The following is a 24,330-nucleotide window of genomic DNA, read 5'->3' as shown; positions in this document are numbered from 1 at the left end:
CAGGAAATAAAAAAAAAGCATGAAAAATAAGAATAGGTTTTTCTCCCCTTTCTGGAAAAAAGGTTCTTCACCACCCCCCCAACCAAAAAAAAGCATTTTAAAGGAAGGGAAGAAAAAAATCTGGCAGCATAAATTCAGACAAACTGCTGTTCAGCTTGCAATATGCTCTCTATTAGAATGAAACAAGCCCACCGCCTTGAGTAAACAGCCTAATAGATCATTTATCAACGGGCACTCCACTGTAAACACAACCCCGCATCCGCATGGAGAGGCTACATCTGGTCACGGGATGCCGAATGCGCCAGCTCGCTCACTCTCCCCGCCGCCGAGCAGAGATGCCTGGGTTCAGAGCCCCGCCGCGAGCAGCCAACCTCCATGACGTTCGTGTACCCACCGCCGCCTCCGCTCACCATCTCGACTCATCATCACCACCACCGCTCAGCGTCACTTAAGCATTCACAAGCACTGCCATTCGCCACCACTCACCATCTCCACTCACCACAAATACCTCCATCAGCACCGCTGCCTCTACAATAACCACTATTAAGACAACCGCCACCACCACAACTACGACAGCCCCTATCACTTTTACCCTCATCATCATCATCACCAGCAACAAACCATCATTACGATCTTATCACAACCAGCATCACCACTACCAGCTCCACCCACTGCCACCTCTGCCATTATCACCCACACCCTTGATTTCCACCATCTCTACCATCATCAACACCACCACCACCACCACCACCCCTACCACTGTCGCCACTGCCATCATCACTGATTATGTTTCCCTGCATAGATTCCTCAAATTGATTCCAAGGGTCACTATACACGTGTGGACTTGTGCACAAGAATAACATATTTATATATATGATGTCAATTATACGCAGTTACAATGAGGTACGTGGAGCAAAAAGACTTTGAAGTTCATGCTGTTGTAACCAGGTGAGAACTCAAAAGAGACCAGGAGATTCTCATTTTCAAGAGTGACCCCGGGGGGCGGGGGTCGACACGAGCCAATAACAGAGAAGCATTAGCAAAGGAACCGATGAAAAACACCAAACTAAAACGAAGTTAATTGTGACACACAGCCACCAATTTCCCACAGCCGGTGGTGCTGACAACACTCGCGTTGTACCAATGTAGTTGCACCATCATCACGACCGCACCGCCAGCCCCTATGAAAACTTCCACCGATCCCAAAGACAAAGATCGCCCCCCCCGTTGTAGCCTTAGCAGATCGTTGGGGCAAGTGCTGTTCGCAAGCATCTATGAAGGCCGGCAGCGGTACACGTGAGGGGGTGGGTGGGTGGCCAGCACTATGCCTGACCGCCTTTGTCGACTTATTAGCGGTGTTTACTACCACACCAGGTAGTCACTTGAGGCCGAGTCAGTCTAGGGGAGGACCGGGACCGGTTCACATAACTGTCACCGGTGTTGGCCGTGAGAGGGAGTCGAACTCGGGTCGCCGTGTCCGTAGCGCGGCGCGTTAACCGCTGCACCACCACTCCCAAATCTCATCGTCACCACCACCACAACCATCACACAAATCATCACTACCCCCCCCCCCACCCCATCACCACCATCCTCTCTCCAACACTGCCAACAACCCATTCCTCCTCGCCGGCAAGCACACCACAATCACCCTCGCCACCGCTCTCCCTCGACTCCCAACCCCCAAAAGCCGGCCCCACAAACCCAACCCCATGCCAGCAATTTGCGCTGGCGCCGTGCCAGCCCCTCGCCTGCAACCCCGCGCACTGCCGTGGGGCTCATGCCCACACGGCTCCGCTGGCCCAACACCACAATGAGCCTGGGAACCCAGTGGATCCAACACAACTCCCATTCTCATTCTCACTCGCACGCTTACTCACCCGCTTGCTCGCTTACTCGTTTGCTTAATCGCTCGTTCACTCACCGACTCGCTTACTCACTCGCCCGCTTACTCACTCATTCACTCGCTAACTCAGTTACTCACTCGCTAACCCACTTGCTCGATCGCTCGCTTACTCACTCAGTCACTTACTTACTAACTCACTTGCTCACTCTCTCGCTCGCGCGCTTACTCACCCAGTTTCTCGTTCGCTCACTTGCACTGTCTTGATTTAATCTCTCACTTGCTCACTCACTCTTTCAAATACTCACTCGCACGTTAATTTTTTCTCACTCGGCTCTACGATTCTCTCAATCAAACCACTCGCTAAACCTCTCCTACTCGCTAATTTTTCTCACTCGCTCATTTCTTTCACCCTCACTTACTCAGCCTCCTCACTCAATCACTTTCTCACTCACACATTCTCCCTTCTCATTCACTAGCCCACTCTCAAAGAGTCTCTCACTGTCATTCTCTTACGCCGCGCTCACTCTCTCTCAATCTCTCCCTAGCTCACTCTTATTCTCTCCCTCACTTGCCAGTCACTCTCTTGCCATCTTACTCCCCTTGTTCACTCACGCACTCTCTCAGTTGTCTCGTTCACTGTTTTATTCACTAACTCGCTCACTGCCTCCCTCCCGTTCCCCCACTTCCTCACTCTCTCGCTCACCCACCACCTCGCGTACTCACCAGGTATTTCTTTAATATGCCCTTTCTTTTAAATTATCCTTAAACACCTCTCAAATGCATCTGTTTTGGGTGATGGAGCAACTTTAAAAAAATGTCCTGTTGACTTAGCTTAATTATTATTATGATTCTTAGCCACAGCTAAGAATAATAATATTGTTAGTAATTTAATGCAATTTGTATTCATGCCATTCTTATAGCGCAAGGCTTCTAAGACAAAGGCGCCAGTTTCACAGACACTGCGTTAGTTTCACAGCCGGAGCGATGTTGCCGTGCATAATCCCAAGTGAGTAATTTGCAGGTGATTTCTCACACGTGCCAAATTGTGAGCACGGTGCCGGCACACAATGGCCCGCGCTTTTCCCCAAACGACGTCGCGGGAACTTTGAACGTCGGATGCGAAGCAACGAATGGCAAAAAAAAAAACCGGGGAGAAAAGAGAGTGCGGTATTTTGTCCCCTTCCGCTGTTAAAATCCTCGTAAGAACCCACGTCGATCCCGCCAACGCGCACGGTTCAGGTGCCCTCCGTGGGGCTTGCCCGTGAGATTGAACGGCGGAGGCCGCGGTGGGAACGTACCGATGAGCGGCACGACGAGGATGTAGCGGCGCAGCGCGAGCAGGCACGCCAACCCCGGCAGGTGGTCCACGAAGCCGTTGGTGTCGGGCACCAGGAAGAGCGGCACGACCTCCATCTCCATGCGGCACCCCCCGCCCGAATGGTCCTCCAGCACCGCCTGCGTACGGCACACCACACCGGGGCACGCAGTATCATGCGTGCACCAAGGGCAAATCGCGCACGCGTCACACGCTCACACGCTCGCACCGCAGGTACCGCGACGACCACGAAGACGATGGCCGACGTTCATCACCAAGTGGCGGTGACGTCACCATGCCGCTCGTGCCTGGCTAGGTGCACCTTGAGGCCGTCACGTGCAGTGTCGAAGGCTCGCTTGACTGACTGGGATGATTTGGCAGATGCATCACCCCGCCACGTTTTAGCTCCCCGGCGCTCCACTCGTTGTTGTGAGCATCGCTCCTCTCCCCTCCGTTTTTGTTGGAGGGCGACTGCCTACAACTGCCCAGTAGCATCCTTCACGAGCCTCCTCCACAGAGGCCGATCTTGATACCGCTGGTACCAGTCATCGGCAAGTCCAATCAACTCCACAAACTTCTGTATCGCATAAGTCCATATCTTCTCTACCCCATGCGGCTCTATCGAGCCAAACAAAAGCTGCTTGGGCATGCCGCGGCTGGGCATGCGGGCGACATGACCCAGTCAACAGAGGGATACACACACCACCATGAAACAACACGCTACAAACATAGCACACATACCGGTACATCACAAAGCACACATCGATCATCATACATGCCAAGCACACACACACACACCACACACAGCACATGGGCATGATGGGAAAAGGCGTGTATCAAAACCAGGGTACAGGGAACGGGGGCATGGGGCAGGGGAAGATGGCACAACGATGAACCCTAAGCTCGGCTCGGAGCTGTAAACATGTTAACGTCGTTGTAAATGTGTAACGCTAAAATCATTAATATTCACTTAAAGTTTGAAGAGCAGGCGGCATCTGGCACATTGGGCGACGGTTATGGTCAGTGTCATATCAGGGATGTTAAAACACAACGATGTAGTTGTAAAAAGTGGCGACCCCTCAACTCCAGCCATTATCTCAAGAGGTTTGACAAGGAAAGCGAGACATTCTGGGCACGGTGGCACAAGTTCGACGATAACGATGACAGCGCTTTGGTTTGGTGGAGAGGGCACTGCCTCTTCTCGTGCACCCAACAGCGATCGACAAAGCCAGCAAAACCGTGGGGTCGGGCTCGTACAATCCCAGCCACCCAACCCGCGCGCCGGCTTGGCTGTTGCGCTAACGCAGACCCGCGGCAGAGGTCAGAGAACACCGTGACTCTGGGGGGGGGGGGGGGGGGGCCCTTCCGAGACGTCGGAGCGGACGAGAGGAGCGTGGGGGGCGAGCAAAGCAAGCGGACGCTCTCCCTCGAGGCACGGCGCCTCTGCATTCCTCCGCCCGATACGGTGGAGCTGAAAACGGGCCCACGAGGGGCCCCGCGGGCGAGAGACGATGCGGCGCTCCCCATCTGGATCCTGCCGCACGTGGACGCCTTCCAAGCTCAACAGCAGATTGGGGCCCGGGCGATAAGTAAATCACGTTCGAAAACATCCGACAGCGCGACCGAGCGGCACGCACCGGGGCCGTCGGGGGACGGCCGTGGCGGGGTGCAGGCCAGAGCACGGCTCACAGTGCCGCCACCGTCATCGCCGCCGCCATCGCCCCGGCGTTTCTTCGCGTTCTTGAGCGTCGACACGATTCATTCATGCTCGTTCCGGTCACGCTGCCGCGCACGCCTCGCCTGTCACGAGCGCTAACCGTCATCGAGGGGTGGTGCCACCCTAAACGATGAATCGTTACGCGACGTTGTGACCAAGCGCCACCGAGGGAGTTGGCGACGCTGCACCCAGTTAATACGAACTGAGCGTTGTAGCAGCCACTGTTGTAGCAGCCACTGTCCCATGTGCAGTCGTCAGCGTCACAACGGCATTTTAGAGTGTTCTTCATGATTGCATCCGTTGACAACTGCAACCGCTAATTATTCATCAACATCATCACCATTAGCCGACAATGAAATATAACGCCTGGCTACTTCTATTGTGACTGGAAAGCCTTAACATCCCAGTGGCCTTTCAACAGCACCTGCTGCACAGAAACACCCCGCGGGTGTGGGTGAACGCTCCAAGCGGCCACGTACAAGCGCAAAACACATTCGCGCGTCGACGAAGCAAACGGACTCTCGTGGCGACTGCCCGGTAGCTCGGCGCCTATAAACGACTTTTGAAGAAACGACGTAACTTCTTCGAACATCGCAGATCAACGATCGGCATTGTATGCTGCGACCGCGCCGGGTGGCGGGGATGCGCGGTGGTTCCAAGCGGTGCCTTCCCTCCAGAGGTCGCAAACGGGTTTTGATTCCTTACTCGTACCCGTACCCGGCCACACCAGGGTCGCAAACAGGTACCCGTACCCGATACCCGGCTGGGTACGGGTATCCGGGTATCGGGTAGGCTACGGGTATCGGGTACCCGATTGTGACCTCAGGGATGAAGCCATGTTCCAGGCGGGGGTGGGTTGATTCTAGGAACTTGAATTGTGAGAAGAGACAAGACGTTGGGAAATGAGTGACAAACGATTACTCACCAGTGACTCACGGCCTACCCGTACCCGGCCGCACCAGGGTCGCAAACGGGTACCCGTACCTGGCCGGATACGGGTAGCCGGGTATCGGGTAGGGTACGGGTATTGGGTACCCGATTTTGACCTCTGCTTCCCTCCGAGGCCAGCATTCCCTGGACTCTGCGACCCTCGTACCCAAACGGCTCCACTCGGGCCTCCGCTCGGCCACCCAGGTGGCCAGCACTAGGGATTGTGACCCGATTTGTCGAACAGTCGCAATTCGTGGGCCACGACGCAACTCAGGGTCAAGATTCAACTCAGAAACGCGCACGGTTGGTGTTGGGCCGTCGGTGAGGACGTCAAGGAGCAGGAGTGGAAGCGGCGGTGGCACGGTTGTTAGCACACCGTGCTCTGAATCCAGCCACACGAGCTTGATTGCCAGCCGCGGCTAACGTTGAGTGGAGAGTAAAAGTATGGATGCCATCGCTTCACCAACCCTCACTAACCAGCGTAGTCGATTATAATCACACAACCCCCAGGGAGGCCTTCATCCAGCCGGGCCGAAAGGTAACTTGGCACACCATGATAAATGAAAACCAGCTAATGTGAATGACAAGGCAATATCAATAATAAATACGTGTACAAAAACTAGAACTATAAAGTCACGTAGAAGGGAAATAATAAAATAATAAAAATAAAACACTAAAATTCTCACGACGTTTCAACTGCACACCTGATGACGATTGCTTGTGTTATTTCTTGCTTGTGTTATCCCTTCTACATGACTTTACCGAAAGAACCAAGAATATGAATCCCTGCAGTCACGAAAGCTTTAAATCCAGATAGAAATATAAAGTTAAAAGAAAGAAAACGAACCACCAATGATGACAAAATGTTAACTTCAAAACATCAGACAAGTGTTAAGGGCACTATATGCATGTACAGCATGGCCGACGCTTCAGCCTACCGCCCTTTAAGCCATCAAGCTGATTACCAAAGCATAGTTCTGAGAAACTGATTGAATTGGAGGGAGTAATCTTTACATTGACAGATGTTATACGAACCTGATTTAATAGCATCTGCCCACATTATTCTATCAACATAATAATTCTATTCACACAAAAGACGAGTGTGGGGGGGGTCCAAACAATGGCCCTGGCACTTAATGCGGATTTTTTAAACTCCGAGGATTATGGAGGCCACCCACCCCTCGAGGTGACCAACGTCTGAATTAAACCCCCCACGTGTGCCAGCCAAAGAGCCAGTGAACTAATGAGAGCCAGTGAGCCAGCGAGCCATAGGAGCCAGTGGAGAAGTAGAGCCGGAGTGAGCGTGCGAGCCGCAGAGCCGCTGGGACAAGAGAGCCGGTGGGCAAACGAGTCGGGAGGCCGTAGAAGCCGGAGTGAGACGGTGTAGCCCAGAGGTCGCAAATGGGTTTTGATTCCTTACCCGTACCCGGCCGCACCAGGGTCGCAAATGGGTACCCGTACCCGGCCGGGTATGGGTACCCATTTACCCTACCCGATACCCGGCTACCCGTACCCGGCTGGGTACGGGTAGCCGGGTATCGGGTAGGGTAGGGTACGGGTATCGGATACCCGGTTGCGACCTCTGGTGTAGCCGCAGGTGAGAGGGGACGTGGCTTTCAACAAAGGTCACAAATGCAGCGCCCGGTCCCGTGTCGATTCAGGAGAACCAAAAAAAATAAACAGAACCAAATGAGAGCGATTACATTCAATAAATACCCCCCCCCCCACCCCCCCCCCCCGCGCCAGCGAGAGTGACAATCCACCCAGAAAGACCTGCAACGTATTCATATTCACACAATTAGGTTGCGGATATTTTCACATCTTCGTGGAATTGGCCGACTTGAAAGCTGCCGCCGGCCAATTCGACTTGCCACGGAGCCAACGGAGAGAGGGGCGTTTCACGGAACCCTCCCCCCCCCCCCCCCCCCCGTCGAAATGCACAGCCCGGCAGAAGCTGCTGGGATTGTGGACTTTGTGCAAGCAGGCATAGTTACGAGAGTGTTAATCACCAGGTTCACACCATCCTGTGTGCGCGTACATATTCGGATGTTGTACACGCAGTATGGGTACACACGGACTTACGACACGCATGGTTGAGAAAAACGCAGTTTTGTGAATGGGGAAGTAAACTCTCGCTTCCTGCTTCACTGTGACATGACGGTGTGAGAATTCTCAAACTCGCAGTGCTTTCTTCCACTGGCAGGCCTTGCTAAGTACTGGAAAGTCCACATTCCTATGGCAAGGAGCAGCCTCTGCAAAAAAAAAGAAAACCACTGTTTACTTCCTAAAAAGTGGCACTCATTCTATTGAACCCCCCAGAGAGATAACAGAAAGAATCAACTAGTTCCGAACTTGCAGCTGATAATAAACGGGAGGAGAACAGCACTCTGCCACATCACCATCCGGCCGGTTTTTCAGTTATCACATTAACAGCGAGCGTTAGATGACTAACACGTGAAGATACAGAACAGCATCTTGACCGTGTCAAAAACAAAGATCCCCCGTATAGCATCAACAGACTGTTGGGGCAAGTGCGGTTAGCGAGTTCCGAAGAAGGCCGGAACGGCACACGAGGCGATGGGGTGGCCAGCACTACGCCCGGCCGCCTTTGTCTCCGTAGTGGAGATTGTTTACACACTGCAGCAGGTACTCATTTGTCGACCAAGGGGAGGTCCAGGATCGATTCAGATATTCGTCACTGATTTTTGCCGTGAGCGTGCCGACCGCTGCACTACGGTTCTCCATTTGAGCGTGTAGACACACACACGTAAATTGTGTACATAACACAACTCCTACACAACATCTATGGTGGCATAATTATGTATTCCCAAGACCACTGTTAAATCAAGTGCTTTGTTCCATGCACAGCTGACAACAAGTTAAACAAAGTGGGGGGGGGGGGGGGCCTTGAGGGGTAGAGGGGGGTGAGAGTCCCTCCCCTGTAATTGATGGCAAGTTTTCCCGCCCCGGAGGCTCTGCCAGCCGCTGTGCACAGGAACACGCACAGCCTGCCAGCCATGTGCTTTGGCTCAGGCTGGTATGAAAAAACACATGGCAGCGGGTGGCGGGAGTGGAGGGAACACGAGGCAGGGGGAGCGCGCGGGGAGGCGGGGTGGGGTGGCCGTGGTCGCTGCTTGGCCCGTTAAGGCATCAGGAAATGGAAAGAGAAAAGCCTGGGAACGGGGCGCTGAGACAGGGCAGAGCTGGAATGAAAAAAGCGATTGTTTTCCAGCTAGATATTTAGTCATCTGCGATACCGCTTGCTCCTCGCTCTGCCGCGTGTGCGCGCGCATGTGTGTTTTAGCCGCCTGCCAAGGGGAGTATTGAATGTGTGAGAACTCTGCCGACTGCGGCCCGACGTTAATTACAGCAAATGCCCAAAGCATGTCCAAGCCAGGAAAACAAAAAAAGAAAAGACAAAAAAACGTGGAGAATTATTTCCCAACGAAGGAGGAGTACAGCCCTCACCATGCCCCCATCCCGCACGCACCACGCTCTCCCACTTTCCCCTCTCTTTATCTGGCACACTCGCAGCCTATGAGGCATATTTATTCAACACTCATACATACATGTCTTGGGTGGCCGTAAATCAGAGATGTAGGCATGTGTAGCAAGTAGGCCAGCTAGCACAGGATCGACGTTCAATTCCCATACCAGCTCGCTAATGCAAGGAATTACCAAAGTGCCTTGCGTGTTAAGTGGGCATTAAAGCCTCCGTGATGTCATTGGTAATTGTAGGCCAACGCGTGTCGGTGTAAGTCCAAATGTGTATATTCATGAGGGTAATTTAATTAACGTATAGTCGCAAATGCTTCAAAATAAACAAGCGCTACCCTCTGAGTAGCCATCGTCCACAGGCAAAAAAAACTGCAGTGGGAATAGTGCTTGACAATGTGCGTTATCGCAGCGGTCTGCAGATAAAGGGTTGTTGGGTGTTTGAATGAAGCTCTTGGAATTAAGCCAAACCACCCACATCTAAAAAAGGGGCCCGACATGAAAAGGGCCACTCCTGTTACAACGGGCAACATTTGCGAACACGGGAATGGTAATTTAATGGACTTTGTCGTTCTAAACAATCTTTTCATTGTACATCTAGACTTGGCCGTGCGTGCTGTTAACGACGAGTGTTTCAGTACTTTACGCGTGCATTCATGCAGATGAATCGCTTCGAGCGCAACGCCGACCGGCGCGGAGGCAAACGGCACGTTCGCCACATGACGACCGCCAACACCCCGGCAATGCGCGTCGCGCTAACGACTGCCCCTTCCACGCCGACGATCGTTTTAGACCGACGCTCAAAACGCTTTGCGCGTCAAACCCTCGCCGACTCTTTTTGCGGCGCTCTATTTTTTTTTATTAATCACGGTTGGCTAAACGCAGGCCCAAAACGCCAGGCAGCCAGTGACAACACGGCACTATTGAATGTGAAAAAGATTTATAACACTGGTCAACACACTTTTTCTGGCATAAGGTATTCCAACGGTTTTAAGGTAATTTCGGGTTGCTGATTCCAACTCTGGCATCAGTTTTTGTCTATCACATCAGGTTTTTGAGATATCAAATATTGCATTTTCAATCAAAACTGCAGAAGAAAAATATTAAATAAATGTGGATATCTACATAAAATTATATTATAAACATACTATCCTAAAAATACAGCACCATATTTCAACACTAAAGCAGTCACTGATTCGCAACAACTTGCAATCACAAGTGACAGAGTTAATTTTTGGGTAAAATCAATGAAAATGGGGTATGCCGATAGCATAAAAATGAGATGTGGTAGAGCAAATCAGAGATTAGATTTGGAATCAGCACCCTGAAATTAGTCTAAAACAGCTGCAAAAGTCCAGGCCAGAATTATTTTGTTGTTGCCCAGTGTAATAAGAGTTAACGTGCTTCCTGCATTGTCCAACCCCTGCTCGCCAGGTGCTGTCAAAAATGCAAAATTGATTTTTGTACAATCACGTCGATGACGATCATCATCTTCGCTGTCAATTTAATTTTCACAACAGCCACCATCATCATCATCGCCATCGTGGTCTCTCATCATCCATTCGCCACCCACGGCTTGTTTATATAATGTTTCTATCGACATTAATGTTCTGATGCAGCGTTGGCAGTGGCGCACAAGCGCAATTAACTATTTTACGAAATGTCGCTTCTTATACACGGTTTCCTTTTGTACGGCGAGTGTTGGTTACAAATGCGCCGAGTTTGTTTTGTTTTAATAAACAACACACGTCGCTCGCGACCATGAGAAAAGCGGAGGGGGGGGGAAAAAAAGCAGCAACAAAAAAAAACCACACCTGTATTAAATAACCGCTCACATATTTCAAATCCTCAACATGCCTTGCCACACTGGACTGTGGGGCTTTGTGGACCACCCTCGAATTAATCTGGAGAACTTACAAACCTGACATCATAAGGGCACGCATACGAGCCACACAGCGCCCTGGTAATCCCTCGCTCCCTGCTCGCGCAGGATGTGGAAATTAAACCGGAGACTTTGCCGAGCATTACATCTGCAATAAAATCTATGTATTTGCACGTGTGCGTTATTTATACGTGTGTGTGTGTGTAGAAATGAGAATTAAAGTAAATATTAATATTACGGTATTTATAACGGAGCGAAAGCCACCGTTACACGTAATGTAGACAGTGTATCAGGTACGATGATGCCTGAGTGGCTTGAAGTAAATTCGAATGGTGTTCTAGAAGGGTCAGAAAGCTGAAATTTGGCAAATAGTCAGTCATGCCTTTGCTTATAACTGGAACCAACTGAAAACCAGCATTTTCTAATCGGGACTCGTGCCAATTAGGACCTGAAAGGGAACACGATCGCATTCTGCTGCACTTGTGTATTTTTAACAATTTATTTGCAATAAATAACCCAAACAACCACTTGTTATTATTTCTTTCTTCAATCGGTGCAAATCCGTGAATGCATGGCCAGTCCCAGGTGCTCCTCCCCGAGCATCACCCCCCCCCCCCCTCCTTAGTGTCCTCTAATTCTGCTCTCAGAAATCTGACAATGCTGAATATGAACATGAAACCCCTACGCTTATAACCGGAACCTACTGAAAGCCACATCAATTACGTCCTGAAAGTGACTGGCTTCCCTCAAAGGGCACGAAGCGCCTAGCATGCCGCGTTGCTTTGAGTCTTGTGCTAAAACACTTCACAAATATATGATCACTATCATCAGCGAACCGGGCGGATTTGCCTCCCGTGGAGTGCGACGCTGAAGCCAATAGAGCAAGCAATAGAGCAAACACGCCTTTCATCACGAGCGTGGCATAGAGCGCAATCACGGCCTGGACGTGTTGAGAGCGCACCACGGAGGGCACGCCACTGACTTCTGCAATGACCACGAGATTGAGAAGAAGGGACGGGAGCAATGGCAATCCCACTGGATATCTTCGCTAGACGTGAAGATATCCTTGACGTGTGCAGCACATTTCCTAGAGGCTTTGAAAGGCCTCTCCACTCGCTAAGTTTGAGTTGACGTTCAGGACAGGGTCATCGTCATCATCATCCTCCCGGGGACGGTAAAACGTGCACCGCATGTGGAGGTTGCACCGCTTGGTTGAAAGTGAACGGTGCTTCCTCCGACGGATGGTCAGCAGTCGGCCACAGTATTGTAGAATTTCCGCCGCTGGATTGGGATTTGCTTGTGCAGGTGATCAGGACCCATTACGTGCGAGTGGAGTGTTCATACACCAATGCCCACCTCCGCTTTATGATGCCATGCAAAGGTAGGTACACAGATCAATTGAAGCGTAACACTTTATTTAGAACAATGTTCCGTCTTAACCAATTCTTCGCTTGCAAAGCTACGCGACGATGAAGTGACGGTTATAACGGTGCAGGCAGCGGGTGGACATGTTTGTCAATCGGAGGGGCGGGGGGGGGGGGTTCGTGACACGAGGCTCCATTCAAAGGGGGGGGGCCCTGCTCGAAACACTTGGCTCGTCCCCACGCTGACAAGGGGCGCTAATGGCACCGCGTGTATAATACCTAACGATTACGACCTCACTCAACACGCTGTGGGTGTGCGGGACACGTTGCATTCCCGCAAACATCGGCGGCAGCGCGGCGCCGACGAAAAAGAACGCGAGGCTCCGTCAAAACAAAGCGGCCGCAGAACTTAGAGGAAAACCTGACGAAAACAATCTCCAGCACTCGAATCTAGGTGAAGACAATCCTTATTAAGCACGCGTCACCGCTGAAGACGAACAGGAGGCGCGTGCGTGTTGTACGGGCGTGCGCCCCCTCCCCCCGCCCCCTCGTAGTCGCTCGCCGTCGCGGATTTTCAGCAAGTTAGCGCACGTGCGGCGAGAGAGACGGACGCCCTTCAGCACGCCGCGCTGTGCGTAGGCTCACAGATGGCCACACACATGCTTTTAAATACAAGGTCACACGACGTAGAGGGCGCGCGAACATGTGGCGATGCTATTAAATGTTCCCTCAATTGTAAGTTGTACCCTTGAAATTTTAATTCAAACTGGGGGTACAAAGCAAAGCACTGCCCTGGAAGGCTTCCCGGCAAATTCTTTTTCAGCAGCAGAAGAAAAAAAAAATCCCACACAACCAAAACACGAACAGAGTCTGCAGCTGCACGGCTCCGCGGCGGAATTGCTTTTCCGAACGCGATCGCATTCTGCCACACGTGTGTATTTTTAGCAATGTGTTTGCAAAAATAAATAAATATACTCCCCCCCCCCCCCAACAACCACTTGTTATTGTTTCTTTCTACGATCGGTGCAAATCCACGAATGCACGGCCAGGCTCAGGTGCTCCCCGCGCTTTCCGAGCATCTCCCCCACACACACACCCACCGTCCACCCGCCCTCCCCTTATTGTCCCCTAAGTCTGCGCGCTCCAGAAATATGCCAATTTTGAATATGAACATGAAACACGAGCAAGCGTTAACCTCGCCGGGTCAGTGTCGCCGCCCTCCGCAAGATGAATACGAGAGGAAGCGGGAAGCAGGGAGGTCGGGACGCTCCTCCTACGCAGTAGTAGCAGCAGCAGCAGCAGTAGACGCTACGGCTCCGCACCACCAGATCTTACCCAGTCAGGGCAATGTAGCCCTTGCCGCCAGATGAACCCACAACAGGCACAGCTGCAAGTTGGCAATGATGATCTCAAATGAGCGTGAAGCCACAACAAAGCAGGGCCATATTGCTTTAATGCCACGGTAATGTCAGTTCCACGACAAAACTAAAAACTAAACTTATTTTCATTTTACTAGGAAAGGCACATTGAGCTACGTAGCTCTTTTTCAGAAGCGACCTGGCCACAAATGATATCTCAACAAAGTGGCTTATCACGTGGATATTTGTAGCAGCCAAATACTCTAAATGCATGTTGATTCTAAATGTGCCGGGAAAAATCGGAGGACCTGGAGAAAAATCCACGCGACCACGGGGAGAACATGCAAACTCTAAATATCCAGGCGTCAAGGCGGGAATTGAACCCTCGAACTGACGACCTCCTGTATACCAGGCGAGGAAGTTAACATCTCGCCACCGTGTATGACAACAGGCTGCCGTACACGTGAGCGTGCTCTGGTGGGGCTTCCAAGTTCCTGCAGACTTTTCCCGCGATGATCTGTGGCCAACACACCCGACAGCTTGCCGAGCACGATTTGAAATTCTTCCCATGTCCCAATTCTGATCTGAAAGGGTCTGCCGGTCAGGGCCACCGAACATTAAGCGTTAGCCGCGGCATGCACGCGTTGGCACTGTGACCTTGTCTGCCGTGAAGCCAGGGCCATCCTTTGTCAGCGCTTTTTTACGCCGATTTGGGTCTCCGCCTGACAGCTCCATGCGGCGGCCGTGAGACAAACTGCTTTGCCGACATCTTCTGCACGCCAAAAGCTGCAACTCGGCGTCCGGAGCAAAAGGCTGGCGTAGCGATAAAGTGCGCGCGCGCCAATGCGTTCGCTCGGCCGCGTCGCTGGGCCCACGTGCGTGCGGAGAGTCACGTCCTCGACGGGCGTGCCGACACAGGCAGGAGAGTGCGGCGTGGGGAGAGGGCACGGGGGAGAGCAGCACAACGTTTTGTGATGTGGCCACCAGCAAATGCTACGGGCACCCGAAGCCTCGAATCCGAACCAATCGCTCGATAAATAACAGCAACAACAACAATAACACACAAAAATGGGGTTTATGATTTTAAAAGGTGCCGACTATGAGCTGTGTCACATCAATATAGTCCTGGTCAGCTATAGGAAGTAATCGAAAACATAATATAATGAAACAAAGGCACGGGATTGGTATTATCAAGATCACATTATTCCTATCTGCATGCGCTACGAGTACGCTCTATGCACAAAACACAGAAAGGAAGTCCTAACTTTGAACTGATTTGATTATATCCGCTTGCACAGCATTTTGATTACACTTATTTCTGCATACTTTGCGCTTCCATTTCTGTTGAAATTCAGTGCCCTGCCTTTTCCGACCTCGATACTTAACCCCAGGTCTCTCTTGCACAAGAGGCTCCTCGTCTCCATGGGCTCTCGCCGAGTTCATATCGGTGCCCGTACCTTTAACCCTTTCCCGTTTTGATGACTTAGGTGTACGTCATCAGTTGACATGGGTGTAAGTCATCAGTTTTTCTTCCGGTTCCGATGCAATGACGTACGTCATTGGAATGGAACCGTAAGAAAAACTCAAGTAACATTATCGGTACTGAGGCTCCCACGAGGCCATGTGGGAGAGCGCGGGGCACAGCTCGGCGCCAGCTATCGTAGAGTTGCGGTCGTGTCGCTACAGTTCTCTGCGTTGAGTACAACGTCTTTCAAAACAAGGGCGCTACGCCTCTCTAAATTAAATCAACGCCGAGTCGCTCATGCGTTCTGTAATTCTGGCGGTGAACGGGGGGGACACCCCCACCCTGCCACTTGCAGACGTCTCGGAACAAGAAAAGGGTGAACGGCCACGTCGCAGCAGACGCTGAGCTCTGGAGGCGAACCGGGGCAGTCGCAGGTGGCGGGAGGAATTCAACCGTCACTTGGCTCAGTGGTGAGCACGATGACCAAAGAAAGCTATTAATTCCCACACGGCAAAAACATTTCGTTCTGGCCCCAGGCCCACTCTCAGTTGGAGTCGCTTTTCACTGTTTGCTTGGTATCAGCACGTAAAATTCGGGTTCACTGTCGACCCCAATCTCCTCTCTAATTACGCTCATGACATGAGCTCTGCCGTAGATCTGCACATGACAATGCTGTTTACTTTTCGTATTGCACTGGATAACGTCCATCGCCTCTGAGCCCGGCTGTGAAAAGCCCACGACATTAAAAACGAGTAGGACAACGCTGGTTAAGATAAGTAATGTGGGGGGACGATTAAAAAAAAAATCTTAAATATCTTCCTCTCAAAAAAACGAAATCGTCTCTGGTTTTACAATCTTTCAACAACCACTTCTCTTACCATCCTCTTCGGGTTCGGAGACATAAAACTTGTGGCTCGTTACAAATCAAGTTGTTACCTAATTAATTCAAGCAGGACGTACTCTTGACAGACACTGGATGTCAAAAGCGGTCAAGAGTTTGCTTGTACCGAATCAATAAACTGCTGATACAATGCACTTCCCAGAAGGCAGTTTGGCTGATGGGTTGCTTACGTGGAGACACAGACGCGCGAAAGGGGGGACACAGCACTGTCAGCTTGCCTACGCTGTTCTTTATATTCTCCACGACGCCACGAACGACTGTTCCGTTGGCTGGTGGAGGTGGCGGAGTCCGCGCCCCACTCTGCCGCTCGCCTCGGTCGACAGCGCCGCTCCTGCGGCCACACGCTGGCGCCTGCCGGCAGGGAGTTACCAACCCACGTGCGCCCTCCGCTCTGCCAGTGGGCAACGACGGGGGGAAGACACCGTTGCCGTCCACATGCGCAAAAAAAGCCACCGTGTGTTCCGTATCGGAACGCAAAAACACAAGTCTTACTCCGACACGTGGTTTAGCGATAAATAATAATAATAATAGCTGTCTCTGCCTCGTGGCCTCACTTACAATAGGGATAATTAATCATTGCTGTGCTGCCACATGGCTAAATAAAGGACAGCGAACAGAATGCCTCTGAACGGCGAGCGTCTCTCCATGTAGCCCCATCGGCACGCACATGGGCTGCTGTGTGCAGGCAATTGTTCCCAAAGTGCGTGTTTGTTGGAGTGTTTTTGTATTCTGTGTGTGGTGAGCATGTGTGTACGTATGCGTGTGTGTGTGCATGTTGGGAGCGGTAGTGTGGCGGTTAGCGCGCCGCGCTACGAACCCGGTAACCCGAGTTTGAATTCCCGCTCATCAGAGACGATGATCTGAATTGGTCCTGGACCTCCTCGAGGTCGACTCAGCCTCAAATGAGTAACCCGGTGCGATGTGCGTACATCGCCACAAGGAAAACAAACGCGTGGTTCTGGCCACCCACGCCCTCGTGTGCCGTGCCAGCCTTCATACGCGCTCGCTAACAGCACTTGCTCCGTCTGTTAAGGCTATACGTGGGTTTTTGTGTTGTGTGCATGTGTATTTTGGGTGGGCAGCAGGATTGCAGTGGTTAGCACACTACGCTAGTGCCAGTGGACCTCCCCTAGGTAGTTTCAGACTGAAATGAATCTGTGGTACAGACAGCTTGCAAAAAACATCACTCAGGAGACCAAGGTAGCCGGGCATGGTGCCAGTTACACCACCTCCTCGTGGGCTGTGCTAATGACTACTTAGTAGGTGCACGCTAGCAGTGCCATGCCATAACAATCTAGACAGGGCATTTTCATCTTTGTTATGCTTGTCTCTGTGCCTTTATGAAGGTGTGTGAGCGTGTGCGTCAGCTTGTGTGTCAGTATGCGCGCACATTCATGTGTGTGCACACGTGTGCGCGCGATCGTGTGTGCATACATTTGTGTACTCGGGCACGCGAGTGTGCAAAGAGAAAGACCCCCCGTATAGCCTTAACAAACTGTCAGGGCAAGTGCTGTTAGCGAGCACCTATGAAGGCCGGAACGGTACACGTGGGGGTGGGTGACCAGCACCACGTCCGACCGCCTTTGTTTCCCCAGTGGCGATGTTTACACACCGCACCAGGCACTCATTTGAGGCTGAGTCGACCTTGGGGAGGCCCAGGACCGGTCCAGATAATCGTCACCGGTGTTGGCCAGTGAGGGGGAATCGAACCCGGGTCACCGGGTTCAAAGCGCAGTGCGCTAACCGCTACACCACCGCTCCCCACTTTGTGTACTCGGGCGCGCGAGTGTGTGCACACACGCGCACGCACGTACGTTTGCGGGTATGGCTGCGTGCACGTTTGCGTGCGTGTGTAAGTGCTCGCGAGCATCTCCCACACATTTCCCTGCTCCTGTTTCCCCTGGCGGGAGCCCGGGGCCTCGCGGGGCCCTGCTGGCTGAGCCCCGGCCGTCAATTCCTGTTCCCACCAAGGAACCCAAGAGCGTCTGGCTCCGTTGGCAGGGAGCAGCCAGCCCTGCGCTCCCCCCCCTCTCTCTCTCTCTCTCGCGCTTGCCCCCATCCGCCTCTTCGCTTCCACCGCGACCACCCCCCCCGCCCCCCACCCCTCCGGCACCGCCGCCCGCCCCATGCGTCAGGGTTTACTGGGCGAACAGCGGAAACAGCCTGATGTGTTTCTGTAGTGACAGACTAAGCTGTGGAGAATACTTGACCTCAATTGCGGACGGCGAGAGCCAAGGCAGCACCTGCTTTTTTGATGAATTTTCTCCTCTCGGGAGGTGTTAAGATTTTGTGCAGACGGGTAAATTTGAAAAATGTGTAGCCTTGCCCACGGCCCACCACCCACGGGCGCCGCCCGAACCCTGAACACGTGGCGGGGAGGCATGGGGCGTGCGGACAGGGGGGGGGGGGGGGTAACCCGAGTACCGGCCCTGATGCCTTTAAGATGCACGTCACTGCTGGTTTGCCAGCATGCCCATTCTGCGCTAACTTTTAAATTAAGTTTCTCCACTCGTGCGCCACAAGAAATTCAAAACGTGCAGTTCCCAGAATTGCGTTATCTGGGACGCATCACTTGAAAGGCGCAGCGCTCAAGAAAGCATGCCGGAAGATTAGTCGGAGAGTTTTTTTTTACGATACTGCATGTGGCCTTTAAGCCCAATCGGACACTTGCTCAACCGTCCACTACTGAAAAGAGACGCAGGGTGCGAGATGCGTGTACACACACGGGCTCGCGTACTCTACCAACGCGGCCACTCCAAATCTAACAGCAGTGCACGTGTGCCATTAGAGCACACCGCCAAAGCGGGCCTGCGTCGGCAGCTCGAGTTGGACACACCCACCACGTGTGTCGTTAACACCGCCTTGGCAAAAGAAAAAGTGGCAGGGTGATGTTTCGAAAATGACTTCGAAATTAGGCCTCTTCTTTTGCTGGCTCACGAGTTTGATGAATCTGCATCAATTATATGCTCGCAACATTCATGACTGCCTCGTATGCCACACGGCAGAGGTGGTTTCACCAGACTGTGCAGCTGTTTCAGCGGCAATATGGCAACCGAGTAAAATGATATTAATAACGCGAAAATGTTTCCGTTCAAAAATAGGATGCACGGGTTATAATTATTAATTTTAATTTGTTTAATTTTTTTTTACATTCATCTAATTGTTTTCATAACGAAAAAGAAAACCCAACTCGTTCTCTTCAAGGCGTGCTCACGTACAGGACACACGTGCAATCAAAGTGTGGACTTGTCACAGCGAAGATACTTGAGGATCGTAGGCACACACGCACAATATTGACAAAGCAACATTGTTCAGTGATATCAATGGTGACAGGAAGGTTGATGGGGGGGGGGTTAGGTAAGGGGCAGGCAGAGTGCTGGGGAAACCAAGAGGTGACATCTAATGCTCAGAGAGCCCGGAGAAGGCCAATCAGCAGACACACGCAAAGACAAAGATCCCCCTGTATAGCCTGAACAGACCCGTTGGTGCAAGTGCTGTTCGTAGCGAGTAGCACCTATGAAGGCCGGGACGACACACAACAGGGGGTGGGTGGCCACCACGCCGGACACCTTTGTCTCCTTAGTGACGAAGTTTACACATCGCACCAGGTACTCATTTGAGGACGAGTCGACCTAGGGGAGGCCCGGGACCGGTTCAGATAATCGTCACTGGTGTTGGCCGTGAGCGGGAATCGAACTCGGATCGCCGGGTTTCGTAGCGCAGCGCGCTAACCGCTGCACCACCGCGTGCAGGCACACCACCGCCCGTCACAGTGAAAAGCCGCTCACGCAACATAAACACACGGAATTAAGTGGAGCTACGTTAAAAGGAGCTAAATTAGCATTGTTTCCCGACGCCTGTAAAGATTCACACAAACGGGCGTGAGACATTTGCTCCTTTCGAATGCAAACACGCACAACAAAAAAAACGGTGAGCAAAGTACAATTCGATAGACACTGAGGGGTGGGCTTTGAAAAAGGTCCTGGGCTGTAATATTCGTGTTTTAAAATTAAATTTCAACTGAAACATATTTAGTAATGCTGGGAGCACACCGAACCCGCTCAAGAACATGCAGCGAATGTGTCCCTGCGGTCTGGTGTCTGACTCCCGGTGTCCAGGTTGGACTTCCGGAGACCAGCCTGGATGGCACTGGTAGCATTTTAATCAAAATAAAAGATTCACTTTTTATGTGGAAACAACCTAGCGTGGTAATTTTTGTTTTCAAAACGAGCGTCGGTATGAAAGAGAACGTGCGTCGACTTCGCTGAAACACGGCCAGGACAAGCAACGGCGATCCCATGCACTCAAGCGGCGTTTGCGGACGATGCAAACGCCAGGGCGGGGGGGGGGGGTCACAGAACCTCACCCAGCGCTCGTATTTGTCTGGGTGGAGTCCCACAGTCACGGCCATAACACCTAACCAGACATTGAACTCCACCTCCAACTTGGCACTCTGACTCGCAAAACTGTCTCTCTCTCTCTGTTATCCACAGGCCAATGGCTCCAGCAAGGGGAAGATCCCAAAGGGCATGAGGGTAAAGAGCGTTGGCAGGGCAGTGAGAATCATCGCACGGTTGCCACTTGTGAGCTGGTGGTGCCAGTCGAAACACAAATTGTAAGACCTCTGCCACTTTTTAAAGCGACAAGTTGCTGTACCCTCACGCGGCGAGTTTGGTGAGAAAGCTGGGCTTTCGCAAGATAATTCTGTTGCAAGGTTAGGCTGGCTGGCCATGGTTTAACAGCAATGGAAATTCACTCTTAAAATAATCCTCATTGTTCCCATTATTAACAAATACCGGCCTTCAGACGAACTCGCGCGGCTATGATTTTCTGCCAGAGAAGCCTGTCTCAATAGATGCACACCGGCAATGCAGCCCCATGCGATTGTTGAGATTTAAAAGCAGTAGATCTGTGCATCTACAGATTTCCTCGTCGCGGATTGAGCACAGCGAATAGAAGAGTGAACGTGAACATCTTTACTTCTTGCATGTCACCCATAACCTCAGAGTTGGGGCCTGCCCATCAACTCACGTCGCCACAGCCAATCACCTGCGCTCATGCAGCAACGGGGCCCCTTGTTTCCCAGGCAACGAGCGGTACTGGCCGCGGCGTTGAGGTGGGCGGCTTTGGAATATGAGGTTAAGGTGGACGGACGGACAGGGTTAGATGTGGAGCCATTGTTATGCTCTAAGCCTTTTTGTCAGATAAGCCGAATTAATGTTTCTCTTAAGATCCTTTATGATGACAACCCCTCCCCAACCGCCCGTTATTATAGAACTGGCCCTGAAAGGCGGCCAAGGCATCTCTACACGATCTGTTCCGCTATCTCAAATTGTAAAAGGATGGCGAGCCCGTTTATGATGGACATTTGCTCGACAATTGTACACGCCTGGGCTGGCTAATGCGCCTTCTCTCCACATCGCCCAATGAATGCCCAAAGCCAACACAACGGGGGACGTTTTAAAAAGAACCAATTTTACATATTCGAGGTATTTGTGTGCACCATAAATGTACGCATGCATATCTTATGGTGTGGGTGTAGGGCCGTTCATATGTGAATAAGACGTACTGTGCAGTAAATCATAAAAAAAACATGTTTATGAATGAGGCGCACATGGCTGCAATCCACTGATTTAGAGGTGGGGTTGATGGGACATGCGGAAATTCAGAAAGCAGTGCAGAGCAACGCATCACATTCATGAGGCAGTACAGCCAAGCAGCTCTATCCAAAGCGTGGCCTGTGATTGTTACGTCTTACTACGTGCGGAGGGTTTTCCCCATTGGCACTTCTCCGGTTTTCTTCCATATGCTAAAACAAACAAAAAAATTCCAATGGCCAAACGTCCCAGAGAGGGGCCCCTCCTGCAAGCGAGTCTTCAGGCCTGGCCAGACTCTCCGAGGTAAGCAAAAATGAATTATCATTGTTCTTACACGCGGCGACAAAACCGCTAACGCCAACAGCGACCGGGTGACTCTGGGAGAAATCGGAGCGGGTCGTCGTGACAGCTGACTCGTTATCAGCTAAACGCAAACAACAGGAAAGCCAAATATATCATCATTTCAACAAAGAGGATAAAGCCAGAGCGAGAGACAGAGAGAGAGAGTAAAACAAGCGTTCTGCAGATATTGATGTCCACAACTCCCAAATGCCTCCGCTGCTCTCCCAGCAGTGTGCTTGGTAGGGAGGAAAAACAAAGACTGTGAGATTTTGTGTCGTTATGTCATCGTTTGAGGAGAGATTAGGAACGCGAAGGGGATGCGTCTTCCCCCACGGCGCTTCCTCCCCTTGCCGCGCCGTGGAGACGCGGGGGGACGGAGCCCGCCAGCCCGGTCTCCGCGTCCGGCCGCCCGGATTTCGAGAAAGCGGCGTGCATTATGGGAGGATTCCTGTTTCGGTGATGAATTTCCAAAAAAAACATCCCTCATGAAATGCAGGCCAACTTAAAGGAACATAAAACAGATTTCTGACAATGCCAAAGGGAATTCATTACTGTGAACTCACACACACACACACACAACGTATATATACATCAACTAGGGCAATGTGAGCCTGGCCAGTGGATGACCGCACTTGTTTTATTCTGTACAATCCATGTCGTTACGACCCCCTTCGATGGGGTCAAATGTCAGAAGTGCAGCTCTCCAGAGTCCGGTGTTTTTGATCTGCCAGTGTTAGCGTTTCAAAGACGAGCTCTCCGTTGGAAATGAGGAACCTTTTACCGTGATTCGCTCGGTGCACTCAGAATCGGAATCACTCCGAATCGGCTGTGCTGTACGTGGCAATCACACGCACCTATGTAATTTTAACACGTAGGCTTTCGCGACCAATATCATCCAAAATAGGTGGACTCTCCACAAATCTGTCTGTCGCCTGATGGAGCTAGTTGTAATTACTGGCGAAATGTCGTACTCAGATTGCAAATGTTGTGGCTTGGCTCTCCAACACACCGGTGTGCTGTACTAGTGACGAATTGGCACGTTCTGTTTACGTGACAACCCTTACTAGTTGGCTGTGTCGGATGGTGGTGGGTTTAACGACGCATTAATATATTTACGCGATCTAACCCATAAAAAACCTCTATTATGGACTTATGTCATTATCGTGCACGCACACAGTTTAACACGGCGCTTTTAAGCAGGCAGTCAAGGAGGAGGTGAAATTGAGCGAAATGTTTTACAACAATGTCACTATGACACTGGCACACGGCCTTCCTTATATGCCTAATACAAGATATCCCAGGACAGTCGTTATAATATAATTTGGGGTGGCGTGGGGGTGGGGGTGTTTGGCACAATGCACTATAAACCGAGCGTGCCGAGTTTCATTCCAGGCCAAGGATATCATCAGCGGCAAGGGATGTGATATCAGACCAGGACACTACCACATCCTTCGCGAACCTGTACTGAGCATTGGGATGAAGTATGCTCAAAACCACCCCCGTGACCGACACGCAAGGACAGACCTTGATCCAGCTGTTGATTTACAAAGGGCCATCAGAGAGTGGCATTACAGTTGCATCGCGCAATTCATCGCACCACCATTTCGGGTCGCTCAGTGCCTAAATGTATCGGGCACACCAGGGCGCCGTCGCGTGTGATTAATACAGCGCGGGCCCCGCCTCCACGCACCGCAGGTCAGCGCTGCCCGCAAGCGCGACCCTCTCGCGGCCTGTTTTTCCCCCGGGGGCGGCTGCTGGACGAGTCGAGACACGGACCAACAGCGAGAGCGGCTCGCAATCTCGCGCTGTGAGAAATGTGAAGCGTCCGAGCGCACGCCGTACAACACTTCGTTGCAACGAATAGCACAGCGTGATAGATTGCAATAACAACTAAATTAATACAACTTTAGGCGTGTGATTCATGAAAGGAGAAAAGAAATAAAGGGGGGGAAAAAAAATGTGAGTTTCTGGAGAATGTCAAATTATGAGAGCGTGAACCAACAAAAACAGAGAGGAATCACGAGCGATGGGGCCGGGTGGCCGGCAGGCTGGCAGACGTCACCCTGGGAGTGGGAGACCTCTTGCCACTATATTGCAGCAACGTCCAAGGTAAATTCACGC

General features: G+C 51.7%; 1 protein-coding gene across 2 annotated transcripts in view; it reads right to left on the bottom strand.

Moving 5' to 3' along the window:
- The window catches only part of SMG6 (SMG6 nonsense mediated mRNA decay factor), a 184,939-nt gene that overhangs the window by 14,617 nt on the left and 145,992 nt on the right, over positions 1–24,330 (bottom strand). For both annotated transcript variants that reach the window (XM_061561975.1, XM_061561976.1), the window contains exon 17: positions 3,142–3,298. In XM_061561975.1, coding sequence (XP_061417959.1) covers positions 3,142–3,298 — 157 coding nt within the window. The remainder of the gene's footprint in view (positions 1–3,141; positions 3,299–24,330) is intronic.

The sequence above is a fragment of the Lethenteron reissneri genome, chromosome 28 (assembly GCF_015708825.2).
Source record: "Lethenteron reissneri isolate LAM-NWPU_2019-01 chromosome 28, ASM1570882v1, whole genome shotgun sequence".
In the NCBI taxonomy this organism is placed as follows: domain Eukaryota; kingdom Metazoa; phylum Chordata; class Hyperoartia; order Petromyzontiformes; family Petromyzontidae; genus Lethenteron; species Lethenteron reissneri.
Note: the sequence above shows the minus strand (reverse complement) of the source record. Positions and strands in the feature narration are given on the sequence as shown.